The sequence below is a fragment of the Octopus sinensis genome, linkage group LG6 (assembly GCF_006345805.1).
Source record: "Octopus sinensis linkage group LG6, ASM634580v1, whole genome shotgun sequence".
Classification (NCBI taxonomy): Eukaryota; Metazoa; Mollusca; class Cephalopoda; order Octopoda; family Octopodidae; genus Octopus; species Octopus sinensis.
Window position 1 is genome coordinate 82,374,785 of NC_043002.1, and position 13,681 is coordinate 82,388,465.

Here is a 13,681-nt window from a genome sequence, read left to right on the forward strand (position 1 = left end):
CAAAGAAATTTGTTACTGTAATTTCAGTTTATTCTTCAATTGGGATATATTTATTCTTTAATTGGGAAATCAAGTCTGAATTCATAATAAAAAAAATTTACCACTTTTATGAAAGGAGTGAAATTCTATCACATATGTTGAAGGAAATTATCAAAGAGCTTTTGGGTAAACGACATTCTTTTGTTTTCTGGTTTGGACCATAGACAAATAAGTCTTGCAAATTACCTGCCCTGGAGCAAGCAACAAAGTTGACCATGAGAAAAGCAAACAAGTAGTTTTCAAAGACTGGCCTTGACCTTTATGAACAGACACTGCAAAGTGAAGTAGCACTGGGAATTGTTCGTTTGAACTGAAAGGGCATGTCTGTTGGTTTGGTTGTAATTCTTGGAATGAAAACCTCTTCCCCAGAGGCACATCCAGTGATGACGGTAGCTTCTGTTATATTAGGTGATAATGTCTTCACAATAAACCTTGTTCTATCGCATAATTTAAGAGGATCTAAATTTCTTGGAAGCATTATTGGGACTCCTATCTTTGGAAAAAGTTTATGTGGTGGAATTCCAGGTGGCTCCAGAGAATTAATGAACTCTGTTGGGTAATGGACAGCTTGGAGATGAAACTGATGATGTCAAGGATGTGTTTCCTCTCCTGTATGGATGAGTTTGTGTTTAGTTAAAGTATCATTCAGAGCAAATGATCTATCACAGATATCACAGTGATATGGTTTCTCACCTGTATGAATACGTGTGTGTGTAGCTAAGTTACATTTTTGAGTGAATGACTTTCCACAGATATCGCAGTGATATGGTTTCTCACCTGTATGCAAACGTATGTGAGTAGTTAAGTGACCTTTTTGAGTGAATGACTCTCCACAGATATCGCAGTGATTTTGTTTCTCACCTGTATGCAAACGTTTGTGAATAGTTAAGCTACCTTTTTGAATGAATGATTTACCACAGATATCGCAGTGATATTGTTTCTCACCTGTATGCAAACGTTTGTGAATAGTTAAGCTACTTTTTTGAGTAAATGATTTACCACAGATATCGCAGTGATATTGTTTCTCACCTGTATGCAAACGTTTGTGAATAGTTAAGCTACCTTTTTGAGTGAATGACTTTCCACAGATATCGCAGTGATATTGTTTCTCACCTGTATGCAAACGTTTGTGAATAGTTAAGCTACCTTTTTGAGTGAATGACTTTCCACAGATATTGCAGTGATATGGTTTCTCACCTGTGTGAATGCGTTTGTGTGTAGTTAAGTCATTACTTCCAGAGAATGATTTACCACAGATATCGCAATGATAGCGTTTCTCTCCTGTATGAATGCGTTTATGATGAATTAAATCATTCATCTGAGAGTATGTTTTACCTAAAATATCACATTGATATGCTTTCTTACCTGTATGCATACGTTTGTGAGTAGCTAGGTTACTTTTTTGAGAAAATGACTTACCACAGATATCACAGCGATATGGTTCATCACCTGTATGAATGCATTTGTGAATAGTTAATACTACATTTCGAGCAAACGATTTACCACAGATATCACATTGATGTGGTTTCTCACCTGTATGCAGACGCTTGTGAATAGTTAAGTTACATTTTTGAGAGAATGATTTACCACAAATATCACAGTGATATGGCTTCTCTCCAGTGTGAATGTGTTTGTGTGTAGTTAAAGTATTAATTCTAGAGAATGATATACCACAAATATTACAGCGATATGGTTTCTCACCTGTATGAATGCGTTTGTGTGTGGTTAATACTATGTTTTGAGCAAATGATTTACCACAGATATCACAGTGATGTGTTTTCTCACCTGTATGCAGACGTTTGTGAATAGTTAAGCTACTTTTTTGAGTTAATGACTTTCCACAGATATTACAGTGATATGGTTTTTCTCCTGTGTGAGTGCGTTTGTGTTTAGTTAAAGTACCATTCATAGCGAAAGATTTACCACAGATATCACAGTGATATGGTTTCTCACCTGTATGCATACGTGTGTGTGTAGTTAAGCTACATTTTTGAGAGAATGAATTACCACAGATATCACAGCGATATGGTTTCTCACCTGTGTGACTGCGTTTATGTGTAGTTAAGTTACTAAATGCAGGGAATGTTTTACCACAAATATCACAGTGATATGGTTTCTCTCCTGTGTGACTGCGTTTATGAGTAGTTAGGTTCCCTCTCCTAGAGAAAGACTTTTTGCAGATATCACAACAGTACGATAATTTTTCTCTTTTTATCGACATCCCTTCACAAAATAAGCCATCCTTTACATTTCTCACATAACTCATTGTTCTGTAATGTTTCTGATACTACCACAATAAATAAATATTTTTCTTGTCTGATTTTGTCAGTATCTGAATGTTACAAATTTCCTTGTAAATGTATCTATGTTTAATTAGAATGTGAAATACAGTGTGTAAGAAAAATGTCGCTATCAATTTCAGTTCAGAACAAAGTATTTCACAGTTATTCATCATCGATATATTATGTAAACATGTTTATATCAATTATTTATCACATCTTTATAAGATTATAAATATTCTTGATGTATCTCTAGCAAAAATCCAATCATCCACAATCGTCTGATATTCTGAAATGATATAGAAATAATATACAATAGAGAAAATAGTTAAAAAGGAGAGATTCAATAATAGAAATGTTAGTTTGTTTTCATAAGGATAAACTGTGAATATAAATTTTCAGCTAAAGAGTTACTTTCCCTTGTTATTAAAATTGGATCTATTCCATCTCAATCACAAAGTAAAAAAAAAATTTTTAACTAAAAAGTTTGAATCTTCAAATACTGGTAGAATTTCTCTGAATGATTTTGACAAAATTTCCTATTTTAGAAGTTATTTCATGTTAAAGTTGTCGTATTTGGGTAATTTCAACCAATCAACGACGTGTATTCCGTTGAAGAAAGCTACTGCTGTTTATGATAGTAATTGAAGATGAACAACTTCCGGGTCATCTCTACTAAACGTCACCACTCTGTTGTATTCATCACGTTTATCCTTCCTAGTGAGCAATGTACATTCCTTACTCTTTCCCTCCCTTATACACTATCAACTAGCATCCACTGAGCAAACTTGTCACTGCCACTACAGTTACCCTATTATCCGGTGTATAAGCTGCTATTTGTTTTGTTTTACCGTCATGTTTTGATAATGTTATTTTTAATCTAATGAAGACTTATATTTATTTCTTTATTGCCAACAGAGGGGACAGGCATGGACAAAGGCAATAAGTCGATTTCATTAACCTCGGTGCGTAACTGGTACTTATTTAATCGACCCCGAAAGGATGAAAGGCAAATTTAACCTCGGCGGAATTTAAACTCAGAACGTAACGGCAGAAGAAATACCGCTAAGCATTTCGCCCGGCGTGCTAACGACATTGTTCTAAAAGCACTCGTAAAGGTTTAGCCATATTCATTATACTGCTTGAAGATGGAGTTCGTTAAAAGCTGTGTATTGTTTTATCGTAGCGGTTATCACTAGCCACATGTTTGTCGACTATTTGAGTTACCAAAGATGACCACAGTCGTATATACGTTCCGTTTTTAGTACCTGAGAACAATGAATTCTGCAGCATCATAAAACACAATTTACCGACAGAGACTCATATAGCCAACAAAGTGTCTCGCTCTTTTAACGGACCTGAGCAATAACTGCAATAGCTATAGTAAAACAAATTATTGTACCGGTTATCACTAACCACAAGGTTGTCGGCTTTTTATGTGGTTAAACAGAACGACAGTCAGAGAACAGTAATCTTTTTAGTTTTTCTATCATTATAAGTGAATTTTTGTTTTCCTATATAACGTATAAACAGAGGTATATCTTTCGGATGCACTTGTCCAAATTTAGCCGAATATACACGTAGACAAACCATCTCCGATACAAAGCGAAAGGGGCCACGCAGAAACGGTTTGCGACATTCACCTGAGTTCACTAATTAATTATCATTTTATGTGACTACTATAATCAATTAAACTGAATTAATTACGGTATATTTCATACACATAAAAAAGCAAGGCATTCGGAGATTTCGACTTAACCGAAATGTATATTAATTACTTACCTGGTGTTTTATATAAACCCGGGTTTAATGTGAAATGTCTTTAATTTAGCTTAAGAGACGTTTCAACAAAAAATTGAATTGTAAGACATTTCAAAAAACCGACACGGTAAAGAGCGAAACGAACTAATTTCTGATGGTTGTGTACATAATGTTATCAATCTTTTGTGATTTACAAAATTAATGTTACCAATTTTTTCCTTTTTAATTGCCTAAAAATACACTTAAAAATATAATACAGACTTTTTAAAGCATGGATTATAAAGGATATCTAGACGAAATTATATTTTATTAATGGGAATTATAAAAATAAGATACGAAACTAGAAATGAAAGGAAGGAAGCGAACTATCGATATCTGGTCAAAAGATTAGAAACAAGATTATTTGGAATAAGATTTTTAAAATATTTAAATCAAATTTACATAAGTTAAGTTTATCCTAAAATTCCACTGAAGCATCTGAGATAGTTGATCATTTTTACTATTATGATTCTCTGTTAATTTTAAATTTGGTGAAATGGAAAATTTTCATCATCATGCTTAATAGTAGATATGGATTTTGATACATATAATATATGTATAAAATGGATTTTGATACATTCCGCCATATAATATAAGGAGTCGGTAGTGATGCCCCATGCTATATTCTTAATATGCCATGGGAGTCACCATGATTTTCAATGGGGATTTCTTTCTTTTATATATATGGAGTCTTTGGTGTGGCTGTGTGGTAAGAAGTTTGCTTCAGAACCTCATGGGTTGAGGTTAAGTCCTACTAAGTGGTACCTTGGGAAACTGTCTTCTACTATAGCCCAAGGCTATGGTGGAAGCTGTAAGATGTCCAGTGTATGTATATATATGTGTGTGGTCTGTTTGTGTTTGTTTCCCATCACTGCTTGACACTAGGTGTTGGTTTGTTGACATCGGCATGGCTTAGCAGTTTGGCAACAATGGCCACTAGAATTAGGTGCCTGGTATGAAAATAAGTACCGGGATTGCTTCATTCAAATCCCTTTAAGATGGTGCACCAGCATGGCCACAAGTCATGAAACAAGATCAGAACCTCATATTACTGTGGTTCAATCGGAAATCTCTTTGGAAACGTTTCCTTATCAGATGACGGTGATTCAGTAGCAGACCCATGGAATGAATCAGAAGACGAGGGATCAGGTTTTGATATCAGAAGGGAGCAAGTCACTGTCAGCAACATCACTGGAGATGCTCTCCATAAAATAATCTTTGTGCCCAGTGCTGGTGACATGTAAAAGATGCCCAGAAAATTCTGTAAAGTGGTTGGCATTAGGCATCCATCCATAGAAACCATGCCACAATAGGCAAATGGAGGCTGGTGCAGGCCTCTGGCTGACCAGATCTAGACATGGAAAATGGATGTTAATTGATGATCTCACACACATATATATATATTACATATTATTAATAAGTTAGAAAACGGAGAAATCTATTGGATATAAATTATTTTATTAATTAATTAAAACCATCACCTACAACTGTTCCATTCTACAACCACAATTTAAATTACAAAACATATATAAATATATATAATCTTACATTTTAAAACAGCTGTGGTGGAAAATCATTTGGGGAGGACAAAAGGACAATGTGCATGTATGTGTGCACACATGCTTTAAAAATATTACTTTATTTTTAACTTCAATAATAATAATAATCATGAATAATGTTTTACAGTATGTTAGAATGAGATTATATAATGAATAAAATAAAATAAAAGTGAAATATATTTTATATTCATGAAAGAAAGTTTATGTTCATGTTTGTAAATGTGTGTGTACGTTTAAGCGCATAAAAAATAATTTCCGTCAAAGGGCAGAGGAACTCCATGAACAGTCAATGGCCATCCAACAAAAAAATGTCTAATATATATATGCCGTCACTTAGCAGTTCGGCAAAAGAGACTGATAGAATAAGTACTGGGCTTACAAAGAATAAGTCCCAGGGTCGAGTTGCTCGATTAAAGGCGGTGCTCCAGCATGGCCAGTCAAATGACAGAAACAAGTAAGAGAGAAAAAGAGAGAGAATGCGTGTCATATTTTAAATTTTATTTTTACCTTTATGTACATATATTATCTTCTGTTTCTTGATGTCATATCTTTCATCTATATATATCATTTTATACTTTATTTTTCATTTATCTCCTTTGTGTGTGTGTGTGTCAGGTTAGACTAATGCTGCTACCAAAATGACAGAAGATGGTACAACCTGCGGCTGTTTCTGCTGCCTTGTAGACATATACAGGACTATGAAAGGCTAAGGGAATAAACCCAAATAGAAAATCAGGAGAGAGGGACCCTAAGGCAGTTGATGGGGAGGAATGATCCAAACTATCCTCTGGCAGCCCCTGCAACTTTGCTGGTTCCAGATGTATTGACCTTGTCTCTCCTTTGGACTAAATCAGTGAATTCGAGAGAGGGATCGTGCAAATTGGGTAAGGCACGTTCTCCATACATTCAGAGCCCAGGCATTTAGCTTAGCCAAGGACATAGAATTTCTGGGAGGACGCAGCAAAAAGATAAAAAAAAAAAAGAGAGCGTATGGAGAGGACACTTCATCTTTGCTGTAACAGTCAAGGAAAACAACAGAGGAGTGGCAGATTACAGGTTATAAGGTATCCTTATTTGGTGAAGCGGGATGTCACCACGGGTCATCTTCGACGATAGGAGTGATTATTCAATCGCACTGATCAGCTACCGCCCGCCTTAAACTGGGCAGTCCCCAGTCAGTAAGATGCTCATCCACCACGTCTGTCCGCTAAGGGTGTATGGAGCTAGGATAAAAACTGAAAAGTAGATGTAAAGCCCAGCACCTGGCAAAAGAGAAAGAAAATTGAAATTGAACGCCACTGAAACTAGGGACCTGGAATGGCAATCATTGTCAGAGAGCTCACACAGCTGAATGCAGACAGCACTGCACTGTAAGAGACAAGACTTGCTGACTCTGGTTCCATTAGGGAAAGAAATCACACATTTTTCTGGAAGGGTGATTATAAAATATATAAAATATAAAAAATAAATATGTAGAAATAAGGAATAAAGAATAAAAAAAAAAAATGAAGGTGATATGAAATTTGTTTATACACGTTCATACATGCGTATGTGTGTATATTGTTTATGTATTAGCTTGCATATGCAGATATTTCCTTGTAAAGTTACTACATCAGTTCCTAAATGGATCACTTTGTTGGTATTTATAAAATAAAATATAAATAAGCAGAAACAAGGAATAAAGAATAAAAGAAAAATAAAAGGTGAAATAAGATTTGCTTATACACGTAAATATATGTGTATATGCATTTAGTGTTTATTAGCTTCTACATATACACTTCATTCTAAAGTTACATCTCCTTATATATATATATATATATATATATATATATATGATGGGCTTCTTTCAGTTTCCATCCACTAAATCCAATCACAAGACTTTGGTCAGTCTGATGCCATAGGAGAAGACACTCACTGAAGGTACTACACATTGGGACTGAACCCAGAACCATGTGATTGGCAAGCAAACTTGTTAACGCACAGTTACGCCTATACCTATGCTTAGACGTTCTACATATAAAATCAATGGAGAATAATTAGTGAGTAAAGCAACTTTATTCTTCTTTCAGGTTTCAACAAATAATCACAAAATATGATGAGTTCAGAAGTGAAAAATCTCAATCTCGCAGCTGAAATGACTAAAGATTGAGATAATGTTTTTAGGTCCAACACTCAGTAAAAAAATGGGAGATTTCACACAACTAGTGATATTTTCCTGTATGGATACTTATATGCCTGGTTAAGTGATTTCCTTGGGAGAATTATTTACCACAGAAGGATGAAGTATTGAAGGCCAATCTCAAAATGCTGAACCTTATAAAGGAGATGACAGACGATTGAGATATGTGGTACATTGCTGTACTGGAGAAGACCTTCCCACCATAACACAATTGAGATCCTGAAACCAAGGTGCTATGTAAAAAGCACTGATGATGGGGCTACGTCAGAAACACCCAGTACACTCTGTGGAATGGTTGGCATTAGGAAAGGTATCCAGTCATAGAAACCAAACCAAAACAGACTATGGAACCTGGTGCAGCCCCTGGCCTCATCAGCTCCTGCAAAGCCATGGAAAACAGACATTAAAAGTTGATGAAGATGATGATGTCATGGTGACGTTTTCTCTCCTGTATGAATGAGTTTGTGTTTAGATAAAGTATCATTAAGAGGAAATGATTTACCACAGATATCACAGCGATATGGTTTCTCACCTGTATGAATGCGTTTGTGAGTAGTTAAGTGACCATTTTGTGTGAATGATTTACCACAGATATTACAGAGATATGGTTTCTCACCTGTATGGATGCGTTTGTGTGTGGTTAATACATCATTTAGAGCAAACGATTTACCACAGATATCACAGTGATATGGTTTTTTACCTGTATGCAGACGTTTGTGAGTAGTTAAGTGACCTTTTTGAGTGAATGATTTACCACAGATATCACAGCGATATGGCTTCTCTCCTGTGTGAATACGTTTGTGTATAGTTAAGCCATCACTTCCAGAAAATGATTTACCACACATGTCGCAATGATAGGGTTTCTCTCCTATATGGAGACGTTTATGATGAATTAAATTATTCATCTGAGAGAATGTTTTACCACAAATATCACAGTGATATGGTTTTTCGCCTGTGTGAATGCGTTTATGAGCTGTCAAGGTACTATTTATAGCAAATGACTTACCACAGATATTACAGTGGTATGGTTTCTTACCTGTATGAGTGCGTTTGTGATTAGTTAATACATCGTTTACTGCAAATGATTTACCACAGATATCACAGTGATATGGTTTCATACCTGTATGAATACGTGTATGAGTAGTTAAGTTACCTTTTTGAGAGAATAACTTACCACAGATATCACAGTGATAAGGTTTCTCACCTGTGTGAATGCGTTTGTGTATAGTTAAGTTACTAAACGCAGGGAATGTTTTACCACAAATATCACAGTGATATTGTTTTTCTTCTGTGTGACTGCATTTATGAGTTTTTAAGGTACTATTTGTTGAAAATGACTTCCCACAATCATCACAGTGATATGGTTTCTCTCCTGTGTGAAAGTATTTATGTTTAGTCAAGAGGTTATTTTGAGAGAATGATTTACCACAGATATCACAGTGATATGGCTTCTCTCCTGTAGAAATGCATTTATGAGTAGTTAGGTAACCTCTCTGAGAGAAAGACTTTTTGCAGATATCACAATGGTATGATAATTTTTCTCTTTTTCTCGTCGTTTCTTCAGGAAATAAGCCATCCTTTCTAACATAACTCATTGTTCTATAATGTTTCTGATACTACCACAATAAATATATATTTTTCTTGTGTTTATATATATATATATATATTTCTAGTGACTTTGTCAGTATCTGAAGGTTACAGATTTCCTTGTAAATGTATCCATGTTTAATTGGAATGTGAAATGAAAATATTCCAGGCAGTGATGAAGAAAAATGTCGCTATCAATCTCAGTCCAGAACAAAGTATTTCACAGTTATTGATCATAGACATATTATGTAAACATGTTTATATCAATTATTTATCACATCTTCCTTTAGTCTTTAAAAGTTTATCAATATTCTTGATGTATCTCTAGTAAAAATCCGTTCGTGCCACAGACGTCTGATGTTCTGAAATGATATAAAAACAATATAAAATCAAGAAAATAGTTAAAAAGGAGAGATTCAATAATAGAAATGTTAGTATGTTTTTATAAGGATAAACTGTGGATATAAATTTTTACCTAAAAAGATACTTTCTATTTTGTTATTAAAATTATATTCTACAACCTTGAGGTAATGTCTACATATTCACAGGCATCGGCTCCCCCACCTTCAGATATTATGTAACATTTTAAACTACACAATCATCATTTCATCATTTAACGCCTATTTTCCATGCTGGCATGGGTTGGACAGCTTGAGAGGAGCTGGTGACCCAGGAGACTACACCAGGCTTTGTGATAACACTATCTTCAGCAACATAATTAGTCACTGTTGTTCAGCCCTAGGCCTGTCCTGATAGAGTAGGTCTATGATCAAAGGCATTCCAGCCATGATCATCCCACCTTTGCTTCAGCCATTCTATTGCCTGAACTATATTATTCTTCAAGATAATTCTTAAGTTTTAAAACCAAAACGGGCAGTTTAGGTAAAACATTTTTACTGTTGACCAACCCCCTAGATATGCCTAGACATCCACTGTTGTTAAGTCGCAGGTCAGGCCTGTCAGAGTAGAATTATGAAGAAAGGCATTCCTACCATGACCATCTCAGCCTTCCTTCTCAATTTTCAATACCAGATAATAGAATTTGAAGTGAACTTAACTGCTATTTCCAGCATGTCGACCGACCACATAGAGACTCCCATGGAGCATCACTGTTGTTTAGTCCCAGGTCAACTTCGCTTGAGCAAGCTTATTACAAAAGGTTGGCTGTTTTCATGACAGATCAAACAGACATATCTACAGTTTTGACGAGGGGTCAGCAAGGTGGTCAACATTGACACCTTGGCTATCCAAGGAGTCGATAACCTCTTCCAACGATTTTGAACGTTAGACTGGTTTTTCGTCATGTTCGTGATAGGGCGCCAAACTCGATCCTGAAAGTTATGAAGGGAAAAAAAAAAAACGTATCGTGTCAACTTTCCAACAATCCTCTCCCCACTCCTTGTCATTGTTGACCAGAGGCCAGCAAAGTGGTCAATTCGGTTATCCAAGGAGTCGATAAACATAAAGTACCAGTAAAATACTGTGGTCCACAGTGTTAACTAACCTGCTCTCTTCAAAACTGCTTATATAAAACAATGTAATAATTTTTTTACACAAATTAAATAAATTATTTTTATAAACAAAGGTTAGGGTTACGTTTAGGGTTAAAGAGTCGTTCTAGGATCGACTACTTACAACTAGCTAGTGTGGATGCGCGAGTGCGCGCACCGGGACCACTGTTCTAGTAGTACCCAAATAAATGTGCAACTGAATTCTAGAAGCTGTGTTTCACCCACTTTTAACAAGAAAACTTCTCACACTTTACCACGCCAAACCAAGCTACGTCTCTATATCTCTTCGCTTCCTCACATTTCCGATTCATGCACGATGCTTGCCTCCAACTCCCCAATCCTGTTCCCTTGGTACTGTGCCACTGTATCATTGTTCTCGTAATCGTAAACTATGCCCAGAACGACAGTCAGAGAGCAGTAATCATTTTGGTTTTTCTATCATTTTAAGTGAATATTTGTTTTCATATATATCTTATAAACAGAGGTATATCTTTCGGATACACTTGTCCAAATTTAGCCGAATATACACGTAGACAAACCATCGCTGATACTAAGAGAAAGGGACCACGGTATATTTCATACACATAAAAAAGCAAGGCATTCGGAGATTTCGACTTAACCGAAATGTATATTAATTACTTACCTGGTGTTTTATATAAATCTGGGATTAATGTGAAATGTCTTTAATTTAGCTTAAGAGACGTTTCAACAAAAAATTGAATTGTAAGACATTTCAAAAAAACCGACACGGTAAAGAGTGAAACGAACTAATTTCTGATGGTTGTGGATATCATGTTATCAATCTTTTGTGATTTACAAAATTAATGTTACCAATTTTTTCCTTTTTAATTGCTTCAAAATACACTTAAATATATAATACAGACTTTTTTAAACCAAGCATTGTAAAGGATATCTCGACGAAATTATATTTTATTAATGGGAATTATAAAAAAAAAAACGATACGAAACTAGAAATTAAATTTAAAAAAAACCAAGATTAGAAAGAAGATAAAAAATATTTAAATAAAAGTTACATCAGTTAAGTTTATCCTAAAATTCCACTGAAGCATCTGAGATAGTAGATCATTTTTAATATTATGATTCTCTGTTAATTTTAAATTTGGTAAAATAGAAAATTTTCATCATCATGCTTAATAGTAGATATGGATATTGATACATCTCAAATTCCGCCAGATTATTATTTAAGAAAGAAAATGGTGTTTCGAAATGCTGAAGATTATTTTCTAGAAATCTTTATATATAAAAATGAAGTTGTGTGTGTATCTGTCTACTCCGATTTAGATTCCTAACTACTCCCACATTTTGCGGTGCAGTTTAACCAAAAGCGGGCATCTTATAGTTGTGATTCATATCGAGCCCTTCTGGGTATTAGCGCGCGTCTACGATGAATCTACGATTTAAAAAAAATTTACCATCACTTTTCCGCATTTTTAATGATATAAAGGAAGTAACTCTCTAAAAATGCTTATATAGTTATTTCCCTTATAAACCCGAGCAACGCTGGGCGATACTGCTAGTGAATAATAAAGTTACAAGCTAAAAGTTATGTTATTTTAGCCAATCCTAAATCCTACATTGGCAGCATATTTTAGTAAGCAACCGTAATATATCGTAACGTATATTAAATGTTTTTATAAGCCAAAACACGTTCTAGTCACTAGATTGAAATGTAATAGATCGATACTAGGGTTATAATTATGGATGACATTTTCATTTGACACCGCTAGAAAAAAATCCCATTTTCCGTAGCGGTGTCGTATGAAATTGTCACCCATAATTATAACCCTAGTATCGATCTATTGCATTTCATTCTGTTTTAGGGTTACGATTAGTTAGAATTAGGGTTAGGGGTGGGGGAAGTGTATCTTTTTTTCTTCGCAAATGTAAATAAATCCAATCTGTTTCTGAGGGACATATCTAGTGTGTTTGCAGTGATCTTCACATTATTATGTTCTCTGACGTCTGAATGCTGGTTATAATTTCTGTAGAAATAATTCTTGAAATGTTGTTGTCTTCATACTTTATTTCCCAAAGTGTTTTTCCTTCTGAAGATGGGCCTTTGCGTCTGAAATATAAAGGTAGGTGTGGCTGTGTGGTAAGTAGCATGCTTACCAACCACATGGTTCCGGGTTCAGTCTCACTGCGTGGCACCTTGGGCAAATGCCTTCTACTATAGCCTCGGGCCGACCAAAGCCTCGTGAGTGGATTGGTAGACGGAAATTGAAAGAAGCCCGTCGTATATATATATATATAATATATATATATATATATATATATATTATATATATATATATATATATATATATACCTCTTTCCAAGTGCACATTACTAGGATGGCGACAAAGTGCAGACGACTGGCTGGGTGGATCCTAAGAACATTCGGAACCAGAGATAAAGAAACCATGATGGTCCTCTAGCGGACATTCGTCCTCAGCCGCCTGGATTACTGCTCAAGCTATGGTCACCCACCAGTGTAAAATTAACAGCGGACCTTGAAGCAATCCAGAGAAGATTCACAAAGAAGATCGTCTCTTTGTAACAGCTCAGCTACTGGGAAAGGTTGAAGCAGCTAAGACTCTACTCCCTGGAGAGAAGACGGGAGAGGTATGCAGTAATATATGACTGGAAGATCCTGGAAGGAATTGTGCCAAATTTTGGCATTGTAAGCTACACCAATGCTAGAACGGGACGACACTGCATAGTGCC

The 13,681-nt window shown here is 35.3% G+C and overlaps 1 protein-coding gene across 5 annotated transcripts; it reads right to left on the bottom strand.

The window, feature by feature from the left end:
* Positions 1-62: 62 nt before the first annotated feature.
* Positions 63-11,712, bottom strand: LOC118763972 (zinc finger protein 239-like). 5 transcript variants are annotated; one of them, XM_036504079.1, is made up of 6 exons: positions 11,598-11,712; positions 9,061-9,805; positions 1,959-2,160; positions 1,573-1,706; positions 901-1,320; positions 65-816 (listed from the first exon to the last, which is right to left on the bottom strand). In XM_036504079.1, exons 2-6 carry the CDS (start codon positions 9,449-9,451, stop codon positions 629-631), a joined length of 1,335 nt encoding a protein of 444 aa, XP_036359972.1. In that variant the 5' UTR covers positions 9,452-9,805; positions 11,598-11,712; the 3' UTR covers positions 65-628. The 5 variants fall into 5 exon arrangements, with proteins under 5 accessions (XP_036359973.1, XP_036359974.1, XP_036359975.1 ...); XM_036504080.1 differs by having other exon boundaries at positions 63-1,320; positions 1,573-1,740; positions 2,077-2,160; XM_036504078.1 differs by having other exon boundaries at positions 67-1,320; positions 1,573-1,740; positions 1,993-2,160.
* Between the last annotated feature and the right edge of the window lie 1,969 nt (positions 11,713-13,681).

Excerpts from the sequence above, each read along its gene's own strand:
- LOC118763972 (XM_036504078.1), bottom strand. The coding sequence starts at position 9,451 with ATGAGTTATGTTAGAAAGGATGGCTTATTTCCTGAAGAAACGACGAGA. Across the intron at positions 2,161-9,060 it reads ACACAAACGCATTCACACAG|GAGAGAAACCATATCACTGT; the intron begins GTGAGAAACCTT and ends GCAGTCACACAG. Across the intron at positions 1,741-1,992 it reads ACACACACGTATGCATACAG|GTGAGAAACCATATCGCTGT; the intron begins GTGAGAAACCAT and ends GCATTCATACAG.